This window comes from Cyrtonyx montezumae, unplaced genomic scaffold (assembly GCF_038088225.1).
Source record: "Cyrtonyx montezumae isolate F1298 unplaced genomic scaffold, pur_monq_1.0 scaffold_7, whole genome shotgun sequence".
In the NCBI taxonomy this organism is placed as follows: domain Eukaryota; kingdom Metazoa; phylum Chordata; class Aves; order Galliformes; family Odontophoridae; genus Cyrtonyx; species Cyrtonyx montezumae.
The window spans coordinates 3265905-3283865 of record NW_027072078.1 but is presented as its reverse complement, the minus strand read 5'-3'; the positions used below and the strand labels follow the sequence as shown (position 1 = coordinate 3283865).

Genomic DNA, 17961 nt, shown 5'->3' with positions numbered 1-17961 from the left:
CAGTGAAGAATGGGGTCTGTAAAGGCAACAGGTATACACAAGTTTGTCCTCCCAGGTCACGTGGCTTTAAAATTCATACCTCCCTAATTAACAGCAGCCTGTAACTCATTGTGGCTGCATGCCCAATCTCATTATGCACTTCTCTGACAATGAAAATGCTTCCATACGGATCTGAGTGCTGCAAGAGTTCTCATAGCATAGATTGCAGTTCCCTTTTCCCAGATAGTTTTTGTCATTTTCAGTGAAGGCAGTATGTAGTGTCTTTCTTCTGTCATGTGCAGTTTACAGTCATCTTTTCCTATCCTTCTGCAGCTGGAATTGTTTAGTTTGGCCATGGGATCCTTCAGCTTTAGCTGTGTTCATGGTCAAGCTCTTGATCTTGACCTGTGTTTTACAGAGAGCCCAGTGCTTTGTGCAGCAAGGCAGAAGCTGATTTTATTACTTTTTTTTGAAATCTATGTGTTTACCTAGAACAAGAAATGAAACTCTTGCTCCTCTTAGAGATTCAAGCAATGGAAAATCACTGTGCACTTCCAGGAGTGGTTTTTTTTTGGGAAAAAAAGAACAAAGAGCTTCCAAGATTCAGAAAATTGCTGCTCTGAAGGGAAATGTTGAATTCTTTGAAGCATTGGGTTATTTCGCTGTTTGCTTCAACAGAACCAAGATTTTATCAGCCAACTCTGTAGAAGAAGTCCTGAGCAGTCTGTAGGTTTTATAGGCTCTGAACTCTGCTCTTCTTTCATCCTGATGGATTTATAGGGTCTGCAAACTTTCTGGAGTCCATTCTTCACACACTGAGCTCTGTCTGTGTGCCAAAGAACAGAGGAGGCTTTCTTGGGTCGTTCCTACTCAAAACCAGACTGCTTTCAATGGAAGCAGAGTCAGTGGTATCATAGAGCCACCAAGGCTGGAAAAGACCTCCAAGATCACCCAGTCCAACTGTCCCCACACCCCACTAAACCATGTCCCTCAGCACAACACCTGAACATTTCTTCAACACCTCCAGGGGTGGTGACTCCACCACTCTCTGGGCAGCCCCATTAGCTTTCATTTTAAAACCTTCTGCAAGTGTCTCTCTGCATGTGTGTCTGCATACAAACATTCATGCTTGCTCTATTACAGTTACCAGGACTGACTCATCATGTAGAAATTTCAGCTGCTTGATCTCTGCACAAATTAGGATTATTATTTTCTCGAGGAAATTGGTTTTTCTCCGGGAAATCAGAATTGGTGAGAGGTTTCCATTTGGGAGAATTTTCCCATCTTGTTTTCAGGTTTCTATTTAGGCTTAGGATGAAAAATCCAAATGCAATTTAATCTTTTTATTTTCTTACCACTGACAGGAGCTGTGACTATCTCAGGGTAAAAGAGTACTTCAGAAGACAAGTTTCTTAAGAATTATTATTATTATTATTATTTCCTAGTGGGCTGATTTTGTACCTCTAATCTTTCTGACTCACAGCGATCGTAAGCACAAAATATAAACATGACAACAAGCCATCCAGCTGAGACAGCTGTCCAAATGTTTAAGCTTGTGCCACTAGATCATTAACACGTACCGATGAAATGCTAAGCTGAAGTTCAGTTGTAAGTCTAAGCCCTTTAGGAGTCTCTCTGCACTCTTTGTAAATCCTCGTGTCCCTTGCAGATGTTTTGTAACCCCGTGTAGGATCTTCATAGCCCTTTGATGGGTCCTAGGAGATCTCTGAGGGTTTGGGGCTCCAGCTGCCTGGATGGAGCCTGTCCATCCCCTCTGTTTGCCTGGGACTCATCCATGCCTCCAGCAGAGGCTGCAGACAAAGGGGAGGGCTGGTTGCTTTTATGGCGATCTTTCTCCCAACCTCATTCCCCACTTCTCTCCTTGTTGGCCTCAAATCTGCTCTCTTAGGGCTCCTGCAGTCTGTCCCGGAGCAGTGGCAGTGTCGGGGTCAGCGTGAAGGATGCTGCAAGTCTTGGGCACCGTGTCTGTTTTCCCCAGAGGGATCTGGTGGTCACTTGTGGGGTCACTTTGCAGCCTGCTTGTGTTTTGATTTCCATCCTGCAGGTTAAGGTCTAACTCCCAGGAGCTCTGCACTTGTTTGCAGGGAGGTTGCTAGCCCTCCCCTTTCTTCCAGGGAGAAAAAAAACAAGCAAATAGCAAACCAGAGAGCAGTCTTGGCTATTGGGAGTGCTCATGGCTGGGTGTTAAATGAATCTTCCCAGACAGCAGCTTATGTAAAGTAAAGGAGACAGCGTCCCGCCAGTGTGATGGATGTTCGCTGGCAGCTGATGGAGAAATCGTGCAAATGTCAGTGAGACAACAGCTTTCCTAAGTGCTGATTAGTTTTCGCTCAGCTGCATAACTTACTGCCAGAAAAGCGTGCGCCTACCCGAATTAATAAATGCAATTTATGGCCTGGGTGAAGGTACATTTGTAGCCACAGCCTTTGGAAAATTCTTGGTCTGTCCATTTGCAAAGTCTGTCATCACATCCTGCTCTCCCACCTCCTCATATCCATCCAGCCTAACCGTCCGTAGAGCTCTGTGAGTGCGTGGCACAGTGCCACTGTGCTGGGAAGCAGACGATGAGTTCACAAGAGGATAGTCGAGCTGACATCTTGAAACATGCTCTTAATTTTTGGGCCATGCAGGTGGGAACTTGCTCCCTGTCCCAACAGGTTAGGTGCTCCTGGTGGCACGGCTTCATCCTCAAAGTCTCCAGCAAAAGTTTTGTAGCCACGGGTGGTGAAATATCTCCATTTGCCTTTGGGTGGGAGAGCTTTGGGCATCCCAGCTTTGCCAGCTTGGCAATATTTCTGTCTGAAGAACAACATCTTCCTTCAACCTGTGGCAGTGCTTAAGCTCTGCTGCTGCCTTTCTGCTGGTGGCCCATCCTTGCTCAAGAAGCCCACATGTGATGTCTGAATGGTTTTGTCTTGCATCAGGCACAGGTGTGGAGGGGTGAGAGAACAGCATAAGAACAGCATACAGGGCACTGCATAGGGAAAGAAGGGAAAGGGCAAATTTTAGACTTACTCTAGGACAAAAATCGCTGCTGACTTGAAAAGAGCCAGGACTTCACTGTGGGAGTTCTTTAGTTTTCTTTCTCGTGTTTCCTTCCAATGTATCTTTGCTTGCAAGTCACCCGTAGTCCTTCGTCTGGGGCTCCTGTATCTCGCTGACTTGATGTCTTCTTGAGCAGCACTTTGCACAGTAGGGATCACAGCTCCTGCAGAGATCGTCAGCTTGTAATCAGAATCCAGAATGAATGAGGGACTCTATAAGCACAGCATTATTGTCTACTAATTCTCAGCTCGTTATGAAAAGCCATGCTTTGGAATAGCAGCACCTCCTTCTCCTTGGTTAATGCTCTTTAAAAAAAAAGGAATGTTTTATTAATGCAATTATATTAATATAACTTATCAAAATAATACCTTTTCATCAAAAGATGTTAGCAGAGTCAAGAGTTGATTCAGCTGCTGTCCCAGCATCTCTCAGTCTCTGAAATACAGCGTGTGCATTCTGCCCCTGGCTAAAGGGAGGCGATGAAGACCAAAGTGATTCCCCAACCAGTAACCACAGCAGAGTGAGAGTGCAGAGGTGTGACAGCTTCTGTCTCAGAAGCTTCCAGAAGAGCCTCCCCCCCAAAAAAAATCAAAGTGGGGACAAAGGGGAAGATTCCTCACGGAGCTTTCTGCTCTCTTACACGTGTTCGTTTTCCTGGTGCATCTTGGAACGTGCTCCAGCAGTGCTGAGCTCATATCCTCAAGAAGGAGCATTAGTAAAAGCTGTTGGTAGTAGGTAAGCAGTGATCCAAATCGACAGTAGTTTCTAGATCTTTGCTCATAAATTGTAAGACGCCAATTACTAACCCAAGCCAGCATGGGGCCCATATTTTAATATTAGCATTTTTCTCCCTGAGATGTGTGCAGCAGTTTTGTTTTTCTTTGCCTATTATGACTCAAAGAAATGGGGCATATTTTCCCTTCTTGTGTGTTCTGCAATTTCACGTATGGCTAGAAAATCATAATACAAAAGAAATTTCAATAACGTGCCTGTGCTTTAATAAAAGGAGCTATGAACAATGCCAGCTCATAAGATAGCACAGAGCCATTGAAATCAGACAGGGGAAACAGAACATCAGTCAGATGGAAAAGTATGATTTATTATCTCCCTTCTGGCAAAATTACAGTGACAGTGTCTATGCAAAGGAATTTGAAATTACTGACTTAGTGTATTTCTGTCATAATTTGTCCCAAGAAAACATACGAAAATAGATAGGCATGTTGTAGATTGATCTGCAGCAATAGCTGCTTTTTACATTGTGTTATGTGCTTAGCTACTGACTCTATAGCACATATATTATTTTAGGCACACGTGTATTTTTATAGTAGGTGAAAGATGACGGGCTGCACTGAGGATTTGGCTACTGAAAGGCTGTTGTTTTCCCCAAGTGGCAGGGATATGTGAAAGCCCCAAAACTCAGAGCTCGGTGCCACTGGGTGCACCACAAGTATATCTTCATCTGTTTTGAAATCAGTAGCTTGATTCAGAATCACCAGGAATTGTTTTACTCACCATCCATCATCCCTCGGTGCAGAGCAGAATTTGGCCTGTGCGTGCAAACCCAAAGGATTGGTATTTTTCCAGTAAATATGACACAGAATGAACGTGTGCCCGATGTTTGTATGGCCAGAGCTGCGGCTGTGCTTTCAGATACTCACTCCAGGACACGGCCCATTGCTTCTGCTTCTGGCTGCAGCCAGCAGTGAGGGATGGCCAGAGAGCTGGGAATAGCAGGCTGTGTGGCCAGGGAAAGGGTAGAATCCAGTCTAAGGTTTCTGAGATGGTGCTTGGGAAGGCTGATAAGAGACACGTTTGTTCCTTGGCTTGCCCAAGCTGTGTCCCTCTCTGTCACCTGAGCTGTCCCTGTAGGAGTGGTGAGCACGAGGTGTTGTCAGCTTATTACTAAGGGTGTTTCCCATAGAAACGTTCCCAGATGATGGGCAAAAGGTTCAGCCAGCCATATCCTGCTGGAGCAAGTGGGGAGCGCAGGTGTGTGGTTTTTGCTGCTGGAACGTGCTCTGTGCAGAATTGTGCTGATTAAAAATAATGCTTAATTAGATAATTAACCTGGTTATTGTTTTTAAAACTGTAATTAGATTAAGTCAGCTAATGACAGTGCTCAGACTCGTTGCAAAATAAAGCTCAGTCCCGTCTAGATCCTCCTCCATGGACTTTGCTTGTTGCTGATGAAGCCTTACCCACATTGCCAGCTGCCAGGAAGTCACAAGTTGGACAAGTCAGATAACAGAGAATGAGAGACAAAACCAGGGGCAAGTCAGCATTTGATAGTCTGTTTGCCCTCTCCCTGCTCTCAGCACAACTGTGCTGGTGTCAAAGCCTGGAACAAAGGAAACCAACAGCACAGCAAACATAAGCAGACGTGTGCACAGGGCTGGCATTAACCCGTGGTGTGGACACAAGGCTTGAGCCTCTGTGCTGTCAGCAACATAAAGTGAAAAAACAGCAGCTCAGCTCAGGACCTCTGCTTGGACAGTATCTTGTTCCTTGGGAATAGAGAAAGAAGGTAAAGCATCAAAGTGTGTTAGCTCTTGCCTGCAGCACCTGCACCAGTGCAAACCCTGAGCAAAGTAGTCAGCAAGAAGTGCTGTCTTGCCTCCTCCCATTTTCTGGCATGAACAAAGAAAGAAGCAGCAGATTGAGCTGTAGGGAAATCTGACATGGAAAGGATTAGCTTCCCAAACAGATCTTTGGTTCCTTTCTCCTTACCCCTGGTGAATTTCTCCTGGACGTGGCTCCCTTGTAGGCAGTGGTGAGGGCAGACAGGGAGGAATGGAGTGCAGAAAGCTGCCAGCTGGGCCCCGATTCCTTCCCAATGTACAAGGAGCTTAACAAACGTGAAGCGCACACAGACGTTTTTTGCCTGTGTCCATATGGGGCTGTGCATCCCACGTTTGAGCCACAGTCCTATCTGTCTTATCATAGTCTTTTGAAAGAAGCCCTGCTCCCTGTGCATGTCTGAACTGAAGAACTATCATAATCAAGTCATAAAAAGCATCTCCAAAGCAGCACGGAACCTCGGTTCCTCTGCCCCGGGGTCCACAACCACTGTCAGGAATAAAATGAGACATATATCAAAACAAAGAGAGCATTCCTGCAGAAGTGCAGAGTCATGTTGTAATGCTCTCAGTTCAAAAAGAAAACCACGAGACTGCAGATGTCCAGCACCCATGGAAAAAGGGCCAGCACTTGACTCAAGGTTGTTTCTCTCTCATCAGCTGACGGTGGAGCAGCTCTCCAAATCCAGGAGATTCATGAACCCATTGGGTTGTATGGCACATAGCAAAAGATATGAGCACAAAGCCTGGTCACAAGGCTGCTGGAGAGACTGTGGTAGCTGTGAATAGATGGGTATCAGTTAGGAACAACCACAATAGTGCATTGGTTGACAAGCTAGAGCTTCTGCTTCAACCTCCTTGTGCTGTGACTGCACTGAGTATAGGATGGGAGTGATCATCTATAGAAAACATTTTCAGTTCATGTATTTGCCTGTCCTGTCTTCTGCACTGAGTGAGAAATGACACTGCATTCCAGTCATGAATTGGAAGCTCCCTCAGAAGAACAGAATCTCCTCTCAGCATCAGCTTCTTGGAATCCAGCTCTTTGTTTTAACCCATCTGCAGTATGGTGCAAGCATTTTTCAAGTTTTGGATGGCACATCTCATTTGTATTGCCAGTTCTCCATGTGAGTAGGATACAGCTCCAGTATTTCACTGCAAGTAAATTATCTAATGACTTAGTCCTTTTTTCCTGTTGCAAAATCATTTGCAACCCGATGGTGTTTTCTGTCATTATGCTCGTCTATAATCACTCACCAGACTGTTTATTTGAGCAACTTTCCACCAATGGAAAGCCCATTGCAGTTGCTGTAGTGTCGTTGGTACTCTGTCTCTGCCAAGTTGGATGGATGTGGTGTTTTTTTTAAGTGGCAGAAATGATTGCAGTTTTTGTATCAGCACACACGTACACGTGCTCAGAGCCAGCTACCAAACTTCTAACACAGTCTATCTAGACTGTGTGCTGCTCGAAGTAAGGGTAGAAGGAGCAGTGCAGAAATCTGTCTCGTCTTCAGGTGGGACTCACTGTTCTCTGCAGTTTGACATCTGCAAAATTTCTCCCTTGTAAGCATCCTCTGAACTTTCCTGCAATCTCCTGCTAATCTGCCTGAGATCACAGGCAATTTCAATAACAATGAAAATGATTCGAATTTTGACTCCAGAAGTATCTTCAATGAATGCTGTCCCAGTTTCTCTTTATTCATCTCCCCTGGTTTATGACTTCCCACCTCAGCTGTAATGTGGAAACCATTTTCACCTCGGATTTTATTCATCGGGTTCTTTGTCGCTTTCTTCCCTTTCTTGCTTCCTGCCAATAAATTCACCACCTGAAACTAGCTACAAAAATCATCTCCATCAGAATTGCTATTGTCCTTCGTGTCATTAAAAGTTACAGCTGCTCTTAAGATGTAAGTGCCCAATTTGACAGACTTCGCTTTGCATTGCTCTGCTTCCCCTGCTGTTGTATCTGTGTGGAGCAGGATGCCATCAGTTGAGCCTGTCTGAGGAGGGAGGGGATGCAGCTGCTGTGTGAACACTGTTGCAATCTTTCTCAAAAAGATGGAGAGATTGGTGGTGATGATGATGGTCTTTTGAGTTTCCTCCCATGGGACTCAGCGCTCTGAAGGATAGAATCCAGGCAGGTATAGTGCCTGTGGATACAGCTGAGGGAGTCTTGGCACCTTCTTTGCACTTGCTGTGATGTGATGGATCCTTGAGTTCCCATGGGGCCTAGTAAGAAATTCCACTGGGTTTGTTTCTGTTCTGTGCCACTTCATACTCCAGTCAACCAGGCAGATTTCTCCAGTTATTCTGTGCACTCTGTAAGGGTACCTATTTGTGAAAAGCATCAGAGGACCCAATAGCAGGTCTGTCGAATTAAGTGGAAACACTGAAGTCTCCTGCTAACTTGAACAGCCCCACGCGACGATCAGTGTGTGTCTATTGTAACGTGGTTAGATAGATGTAAACACTTACATGAAGCCTTTCTGTTCCCTCCCTCAAAGCAAACATCAAGTATTTGTGACACAATAGGCGTGGAGTTTGTATCACTCTGCAGTGGTTTGGCAGTGGCTGTGTGCGATCGATGAAGGGCTGTTGTGTGATAGGCAGAGTGCAAGGACACTGTGAATTCACTTACCCATTTCTTTTCTCCACCTCTCCCTAGGGTCTGGGAAGGATTAGTGTTTTAGACTATTTTTCTAAAGTACTGTTTGATGGTGTGATCTGTCTGGCTAGAGCCCTCCAGTGTAGAGCTCTCATAGATATGGAGTTTGTGGTTGTATGAAACCTAAGGGCTAGGGAAGGACCTGATGGTGGCCAGTGCTGTAAGGAAAGGAGCCCCTTGTCGTTGTGAGGAGTAGCTGGGTGACGTTAGCAACTATCATTCTGGCACATGCGCTGGCATTTGCTCCCAAAGAGAAGGTGAAAATGCTGGGAAGCAAGAGTAAAGTTTAGGAGATACGGTATCCACGCTGGTTTGGCCTCCCAGTTTCCTCTGCTCAGAGCACAACTTGTTTCTCATACTGTTTCCTTTGCTGCCTTTTCCATTTGTTTGTTTATACCATCTATCAAGTTTATAATTATGGGCTCACACACATAAAATCTTTATTAGCCATGCATATTCTCTGTTCTCTCTTTTAATTTTCCTTCCCTCTTTCTTTGTTAATGAGCCTAGTGGATTGCAGATGTTTCCCATTTGACAACACCTGAGGCTCAGGTTCTCCAGCTGTGTTACTGGATTGAGCACTCCTTCTCCCTGCAGCCCCAACCAGACCTGGGGTCACAGCCCAACTTGAGATCAGTAGTCCAGGAGCTGAAGTGGAAGTTGGGCCATGATCTTAGGTGTTGCTTGCAAACATCCTTGTGTTTCTTTGGTCTTAAAGTGACTGGTGGGAGAAGAGGTCAAGCAGGATCAATGAGAAGGTCTTTTGGCCTCTGTTTCCCATTTCCTCTGTTCCAGAAGCCATGGGATGGTGGCCAGGTGATGGCCACATCTACCACCAGCCATCTTGACTTGACTTGGCCCCGGCACAGACAGTAGCATCAAAGAGGGTATTTCCTCACCAGTTCTCCCAAGGTTAGTGTTGTCACCCTTAATGCAAATGAAGAGTGGGCAAAAATGCCTTGCACCAGTTCTCCCAAGTCAAAATGCTGCTCTGGAATCTTTGGCAAAAACAGCCAGTTTTCTCCTCTGGTTTTAATGGCAGGTCCATTTCTCAGAACGTGCATTGAAAAGTGAGGGGCCATGCAGTTCTGTCTGTTGTGACTGTGAGCATCCTTTTCGTTTTGGACAATGGTGAGAAGAGTATTTCTGCACCAATATGTCTTGAAATCCTTAACAAATCCTTCCCTAGAGAATCTTCTCAGAGATTGTTCTGCCTTGGACAGGTGGAGTGTGTAAATCATCTTGTGGCCCAAGCCTTTTACGATCCTTTAATCGTAGCACTTTTTTCCACAGCATCGTCTCACGGGACGCCAATAAAGTGCATTCACTGTCCGTGCAGGAATGGCACAGCCTCTGATTTGTGTCCTTTCTCTGTTGAACTTCAGAAACACTCTGTAATTTTTCAGCCTTGTTTTTCAGTAGGGGTGGGAGCATCTTCTCAGGAACTGGTGTTGACTGGTGGACGAACTTCAGCAGATACAAAAGGGTACACCATCCATCTTCTCCAGGTGGTAGGTCTTCAAATCCAGATTCTGGATCTTGTGAGGATTGGCAGAGGTGCATGGTGGATCCCATAAAATGATCCCAAGGCATGCCCAGTGGGAGAAAGTGCTGAGATGTTCATAAAGGAAGCGGATAGGAAGGCTGGAGTCATCCATGGAGACGAGCCACAGTACGGGGGCACCAGTAAATGAACAAAGTGCTCAGATCGAGGGCGATCCTGGAGGCAAGACCATGTTGTCTGACCTTGGTAAGGTGGGGAAGAGGAGGTAGCTGAAAAAGTCCTGCCGTTCATGCCAGAACAGCCTTTTTGTTTGCTGGCTGCCTGCTCCTTGCTCTGCCAAGGCGTACTTTTATTCTGATAATTGTATGCCGTTCTTCCCTCCTGAAAAGCTGCTTTCAGTGTCAAGCAGCATCATGGTTTATTACAGTGTCATTTTCAAGTTACACCGACAACACAATAGCAGAAGATGTGTATGTCATGTCTCATTTACTCAGTTGCACGGTCGTTCAGGGGCATCTTCTGCATCTGCTGATCCTCTTCAAGCAATAGATTGAGCTGCAGCCCTGAAAATGCACCACATTTTTTCTTAGAATTGCAGCTACTGGAGTAGTGGAGGGTGGGGGCAAGCCCTGAAGAATACATCACTGAAAGCCTCCACGAATCATAAGATCTACTTCTACTGCTCCATATAATTAGCGATTAAAATGAGTAAAAACAAAGCAGCAATTTTCTTATTGATCCCTCAGCAAATAGTCCTGTCTATTTTCTTCTGCATTGTTTCTTCTTATTAAATAGCCTTGAATAAGAGATGTCAGTCAAATGAATTTAGATTCGTGGTGCTTCAGACAGAAATCAAAGCAGGATTGAATGAGGAAAGATAATTAGAGAGAGGAATTCCACCTCCACAGACTTCTTCCCTTGCTCAAGGAGTGCTGATTTTATCTAAATTGCTGAAGCCGTGAGCAAATAAGAGGTGATGGGAATTATAGACTGCAGATGCTGAGACAAAGCAAGGGAGGCTTTAATTAGTGCGTTTTAAGGTAGAAATGAATTTCCAGGGAATAAATTATTTGACACGAGACATATGGAGCTTCTTAGAGGTGAAGTGAAAAGCTTTTTACCTGCCAGAATCAGGGCTCACAGGGTTGTGCCTGTCTTGTAGACGTGAGTGATGCATCACTGAGGTTTGAAGCACACGGGGATGATGCCCTCTTTCGTTTGCATCCCCTGGTTTACTTTGAATGTGGAGGAACTCTCGCTGCTGTGGATTGCCACCGATGCAAAGCAGGATTTGTCTCAGCACTCACACTTAACTAGTTCAAGTGTTAGCAATGGATCTGCCATTGCTGAGTAACTGGGAGTTTGGTGTGGAAACCACAGGTACCGAAAGGAAGTTATTTTCCCTTCAGGTTCCTCTGGTGTCCTTTCTTAGTACTGTTGCTACTCTTTCATCACAGTTGCAGACATGTAAGGGTATTGGGAGCCATGAACACTGACCTTTCTGTTTTTCAGCAGATTTTCACAGCTTCTCTTAGAGCGAGACAGTGACAGCTCTACCATTTGGAGGCATATAGATTCCTGTTTGAATTGATGGAGCTTAAACAAAGCCATTTAGCTGGGTGCTTTAATCCCAAATTCACTGACTTCAGCAGTTATTCAGGCTCTTAATTATTCACATGCTCAGTGCAGAGCACTTTCTCACAAACCTTGTTGAAACAGGCAGAAGCAGGGCCAGGGCCAGGTCTGATGCTTGTGTTACAGGAGTGCTGACAGACCCTCGATGCAGGTGCTGCTCACAGGATTGAATGTTTTTTCCCCTCAAACACCGTTCTCCTGTGCTCTGAGAACTGGAAGCCAAACCTATGTAGGGGCTGGTGGATGGAAGGGCCAGGCCCGCAGCATCTTTCTGCCAGCCCAGGGTTTGCTGCCCATGGTGGTCTACATGAAATAACGGGTATGATCTGGAAGATCACCATGTCCTTCTGGATCCATCCCTTCCTGGGAAGGGCCACCATTCATGGTCTCCCAAAAGCCCTACATAACATACGGGTAGAGCAGTGGTGTGTTTGGTGTCACATGAGCACGTGAGCCACTCCATCTCACCAGGTAACCTCAGCTTGGTCTTCCTACCGAAGACAATTCAAGCCTGGCAAAAGATGAAAAAACAAGCACCCTCTCTGGGAAAAATACCATACTCACTGCTTTTTCTGGTGCTCCTGTTGCCTATCTCCAATGTTGCTGTTTTGTCCTGTAGGTCGATTTGTACTACCCGTTGATGAAGAGGTATTAAACATTGATGTGTTTTATCTTATGGCAAGATAGAAATGTTGCAAACTTTTGAGCTCCAGGAGGAAATGGGCTAATTTTAGATTTGTTCCTAGCCCTCGCCATGCGAATGGTGTCGCTGCGAGCCCAGCAATGAAGTTCACTGTGTTGTAGCAGACTGCGCAGTTCCCGAGTGTGTCAACCCGGTCTATGAACCAGAGCAGTGTTGTCCGGTCTGCAAAAATGGTAAGAAAGTACTGTATTGGCTTTAACAGAGATATAAAGGAAACATTTCATTAAATGTCATTACCGATGCATCGTCAGGAGGTTTGCTTCCATTGGCAGAGACTGGTGTTGGGGCTGTGACTTCTCCTTGTGTGTGGGCATCAGGTATGAGACAGCTGCTCTGAAAATTAAGGCACCCCTCCTGCCCTGTGTCTTCTCATTGATGTTGGTGGGATTGCTGACATAAGTAAGGCTTTATAGGATTGAATCGTTATGTTGGTGGTGGTCATTTCATGTCATTGCATTTTTATTGTCTTTTTTTTATCATGATTAGTGTCACGTGAAATCAAGCAAAGAGCAGAGTCTTTGTCCCTACATTAAGTGCCAGCAATTATTATTCAAGGCCAGGGGAAAACTCATTGAAGTCAATGGCAGAGCTCCCTCTGGGACTGCTAAAACTCTGGCCACACCAGTAACACTGTAAGTTGTGTGCTGGACTCTGTGTGTGTAGCATTGGCCCTCACTATCCTGCTGAAACAGTTTCATGAATTGGACTTGGATTCGACAGTACTTCCACAAAAGGCTTTGGGATGACTGAAAGTACCTCTTTGGAAAATAAATCTGTTTCCAAAAAGGTCTCTCTGGTCCCATTCCACAGTCCTTAGACACATACATTTCTGCAAAAGCACCTTTCTCCTAATGTAGATATGAAGACTGATTGAGAGGTGAGCTGGCTGCACATAAACGTTTTCATGGCTTTCTTAACATAGGAGTGGCTGCATCAGCTTGTCTTTCCATGTTTAGAATTTGCTATCCTTACGTATTTCCCCTTATAGCCACCGTAGAATGAAAGAGTAACGGTTGCTTTTGGATCACAAATGAAAATGTTTAGAGAAATAACATTTTCAGCACATTTTCTGGTCTTCTAAGAGAGAGAAAAAGCAAACTATTGGAAATCCAAAGTATTCCTACCTAAGGAATTCTGAGCAGATTGGAAAAGTATACCAATGATATAGGAACCCAGATGTTTGCATGAAATGGTGGTTTTGGCTCCAAAACATTTGATAAGGTTTTTGTTCAGAATTCTGTGTTGCTATTGAAAAGCAGAAGAACAGACCTTAGGAAGTGTCATTAGTTGGTCATCAACAAATTTTGGAGAGAAGGTGTTTTAGCCAGCTCTAGCCACCATCTTGGCATGTGGCCTGTTGTGGCAGGCTGCGAGCTTTCCCATCGCAGGCAGCACTAGAAGAAGATGAACAACTCCAGGGTGCAGGGTAGTGGTTGGACCCGCAGCTGGATGCCAAGGGCCTCATTGCTGGGGCTTTGTCCATGGGTTTCCTGAGTTTCTCTACTCCTCTATTCCCCCTTCTGTTGAAAACACTGATAGAAAGTTCTCTGAAACCTGGTTTAGGCAGGGAAGTATTTCTTAACACCCTCTTAAAAGCAGCCTACATACCTTGGGGGTCCCTGGGGCCAGGGAGACCAGGGCTTGCAGTGGATAAAGGCAGTGCAGTGATGTGATCATCCTTTGGGGCGTACCTGCATGGATATCTGCATGCTGTGGACTTTATCCTTCAGAAACAGAATGAAATAACAGGGGCAGAAAAAAGGCAGTGCCAAAATAGTCCTTGTTGTCCCATATTACTTTTCTTGGATGCAGCTTCAAGAGCAGGGCCCACCCTTCGCCTGCCTCTGCTGTTTTGGTAACTTCATGTGAAAGAATAACAGAGACGGCCACGTTTCTTCCCCCCCTGAAACCCTCTGACAAATCTTAATGAATGAGGATCACAACATTTTAAGCTGTCTGCTCATCTTGAGACCACAGTTTTATCTTTCGTCTCTCCACTGCAGCCAGTCAATTAAAGTTCGGTTTCACAAATGCATGAAGATAACACAAGCTGACAGTCCTACTTAAATGACCAAACTCCCTTTTTCTTTAATGTCTTCCCCCCCCCCTTCCATTGAGTACCTTTTGCTTCCCACCAAAGAAGTGAAGACATCACAGTGCCACGTCTCGGTGTGATGAAAAGGTTTTAGCTCAGCCTCGGTGTCTGCGGTCATCCTTTTAGACTGGCAGAGGGAAGAGCTGAAGGGATATAGCTGTTGGGGGGAAGAAGAAGTTAATCCCCAGAACAACACGCAGTGCAAATCCTTATTTCAGAAGCTGATCCTTAAAATTTTGGTGTTTGAGGTTGAAACAGAGCCCTGCTCTGCTGGCAGCGTGGGCTGCCTGCTTGTTTAGCTGTTGCTGCCATTAAGTTGAGAATAATTTCCTCTCGATACATTCAGATGGATTTTCGTGCCTCTCTTAATTATGTCTTGCCAAGGGCAAAAGTGCTGCAAAGCAGTGAGGTTAATGCAAAAATCTGTTGATTTGAACGTACCTGACCCGAAGATTCATAAAAAGCCAATATCAATTTCCCTCCCTCCGCCATCGTTTAAGAGCAGTCTGAAAAGCAGATGATTTATCCCTTGTTGTCGAAAGAAATGCCCAACTCTTGTGTCCTGCCTCGCTCAGTGCGGTGCAAAGACCCAGAGCAGGGTTCAGCAGGAGGTGATTTTTGGGGGGAGAAGCCCTTTTCCCCTTCATGTCCCATGGCCCCGTTTGTCAGAGCGCATCGTGAGGGCGATGGCTCCAGGTGCTGCGCAGCATTTCTGTCTCAGAGATGAAAGGTCACTGGTTTTCACGTTCCCTGGTAGTGACAGACTGCAGAATTATGGCCCCGAGATGTTATTTCGAGGCGCTGTGGCTTCTCCAGACAAAAGTGTGTCAGCCGCTGTTAACTCTCTCCTCTACGGGATGGAAACCTCGCCTCCCAGTGTCAGAGCTCTTCTCAGGGCCTCACCCTCCTGCACCTTGGGGCAGAGGGCAGTGGGTTTCCCAGGGGCCCACCCCGCTCCCGGTTACACAAATTGCTCCTTCAGAATGGTATCTGAAAATAATCTGGGCATTAGCAAAAATCCGCCGTCGTGGGGGATTTTATGGCACAGCTGTGTCGGGGAAATTAATTTAGAAATTCCAATAAGAGCCACAATAGAATTGTTAACTTCTTTCCCCCTCTCTGAAGTGTGAAATTCTTCTCTGATGCCCATTTACACGTGCATTAAGGAAATTGCTAAAATATTAGGCTTTGCCTGGGCACTTTCATTTTCTTGAGGGATGAGCAGAATAAGTGCAGTACGTTTCTGTTTGGGGGTCCGGCTTTTGTTCTTAATTTAATTTCTCTTGCCACCAACCCTCGACCAAAGAACTGGTTACACAGTAAGGCAGATAAAAGCTAACATGTCTGTGGTGAAATTTGTCCTGGCCTGTGTGCTTACTCCATGTGGGTTTCTGGAGCCGTCCCTGATGAAATACTGGGCAGCAGGAAGACGTTTCGTAGATAACCTGACACCAAATCTTTAATTAAAGGCTTAAATTATTGCAGTTGATGCAGATTTCAAAGTAAAGAGGCAGATCCTGCCCTCCACGCACCAGTAAAAGATTGCTTTGACCTTCATCAGATTTTACCTTGGTGAAATAGCGTATGTTCGGGTGAAGCTGTTACAGATACTTGTTATAATTTGCTATAAATATTAATAATTCCATACAAACATCTTTGTATTTAAGGGCACGAGCACAAAACCGAGTAAACAGCAGTTTATTTACGTGCACATAAAGCCACAGTTTACCTAAGCTTCTCTCTTAATTTACCGAGAACGTAAACTTGCTGCTCATTATTTCTCAGTCGGAGTTAATTTGAAATAAGCATTCTGCACCCCAGCCTGTTCCTTCTGTCACAGTGTGTTTTGCCTGGGAACTCCCCGAGGATTGTCCCAGCCTGTCGGAGCCGAGGGCAGCCTTTCCTTTAACAAACACGCCTTACATTTGTCCCATAGTGAATTTTGCATGCCACTTTGTAGAACAACACCCAGGGGCTGACCTTCCGGGCTGCCTTGTCCTAGTAAGCAATCTGTGGAAATGCCTTTTCTTTTTCCTAAGCAGTTGGGTTTTTGACGTCCTCAAGAACCGGAGAGGTGCCCCAATTGGCTCCTTGCGCCTTCAGGTGGACAACCAGGGGAGATGATGGGCAAGCAGCCCCCGGGCCAGGCTGCTCCCAACGTTCCTGGTAGTGACAGACTGTAGAATTATGGCACGTTCATTAACCTGTTCTACTTAGGCAGCTTTCACTCGGGTGGGGAGACCTCGTTGCCTAGATGTTGCCCGTTCAGTCAGTGGCCATAGCTGTTCCTTCTGAAGCAGAAGAGAAGCCAGGCAGCTCCTAGGCATCGGTGTTAATTTTGCAAAGCCCTTTGCAATTTAGGGGGAGGAAAGGCTCCATATGAATGCAGATCAGTTATTGTATTTTAAGTGAAGGCAATGGATTAACGGTGCAAGTTGTTAACCAATATTGACAGAAAGAACATCCCCAGGTGGTCTTCATTGTTCCGAATTATCAGATATCTCCAAGTGTGCCAAGATTTTAATATCATACAACCCATTGCCTGGATATTACATTACCTGTGCTTTATTGCATGAATAGAGCTTGTTGTTTATCTGCAAGATGTGGATCGCTGACTCTCCCGGTGATTGTTTTGGAAAGCGTCTGCTTCTTTACATGGTCATTGACAAAAAAATCGATGAGATGAGGAAAAAAGTTATTGAAAGTGTGAGCAAAAAAAAAAGAAGGTCTGGGGGAGAGGATGTTTTGTCTGCCATTTGATTATATGCAACCATTGCTGAATAAAGACAACACAGAAAATGTGGCAAGACGACATGAGAAGACTTCATATTCATTTGCTTATTGGAAAACAGTGGTTTGGAGCCATGGGGAAATTCCTTTAGGAGAAAAAAAAAAACCCAAAAAACTAAATACAATTCCTCTTCTAATTTATTTCAGGAATTTCTGAAATGGCCAGATTTTAAGGTTGCACTTAAAACCCCTTCAGTCAAAGTCTATGCAAATGTGCTGATTGTTTGTGCAGACGCAAGCTGGGCGTGGCCGACCAAGACGAAGACGTATCCCCACACCGGACCTTGCTGGACTCCACAACTCTATCCATAGGTCCTGGAGAACGAAGCTGGTAGTGCAGCGTGGCCGTGTCACGCTTTGCTCGTGGTGGATAAAGTATTTGTGGAAGCCAGATGGATTTTTGAGAACTCAGTTGGCCCCATCGCCACCAGCAGCCCGTCTCAGTGGCACACGAGGGGCTGGAGGAGGGATTCACCCCTCTTCAAGCAGCATTTGCCCAGCACGTGGGGACAGGGGGATGCTTCACAGCCTTATGTGCAGATGTAGAGCCTGCATCCTGAATCAAGAGTCTTCCACTTTGGACACCAACACAAATCAGGAGTCTGCTGCCATTTTTGCAGAACTTGTAGAAGCTCCCTTAACGCTGCGATGGCAAAGCCCATCAAGGCTTCATGCCTAGCTATGAAAATCAATGCTTTTGAAGCTTGAACACGGAAGAAAATGCCTGCCACTACAAAGGATGCTTTTTTGATTGTTTGTCAGCTAATGTTCTTTGTGTTTACCAGCAGGAACGTAAACTGTGGTGCCCTGTTAGCTCAATTAAAGGAGCTATTTGATTAGCAACCGAGGAAGAAAGGGATTGATTTGAAAGCTGGTAAAAGATCAAGACTGAAAACAAGGCAGTATATTTGGGCTAGGCCATCATTGACCTGACAAAATACTTCAATG

The 17961-nt window shown here is 45.3% G+C and overlaps 1 protein-coding gene across 2 annotated transcripts in view; it reads left to right on the top strand.

Moving 5' to 3' along the window:
* VWC2L (von Willebrand factor C domain containing 2 like) overlaps nt 1-17961 on the top strand; it is a 32841-nt gene that overhangs the window by 3009 nt on the left and 11871 nt on the right. Inside the window, exon 3 of one of the 2 annotated variants that reach the window (XM_065750547.1) lies at nt 12172-12301. The exons of the other annotated variant lie outside the window; for it this stretch is intronic. Within the exon in view, the coding sequence (XP_065606619.1) occupies nt 12172-12301 (130 nt within the window). The remainder of the gene's footprint in view (nt 1-12171; nt 12302-17961) is intronic. 2 annotated transcript variants of the gene reach the window in all.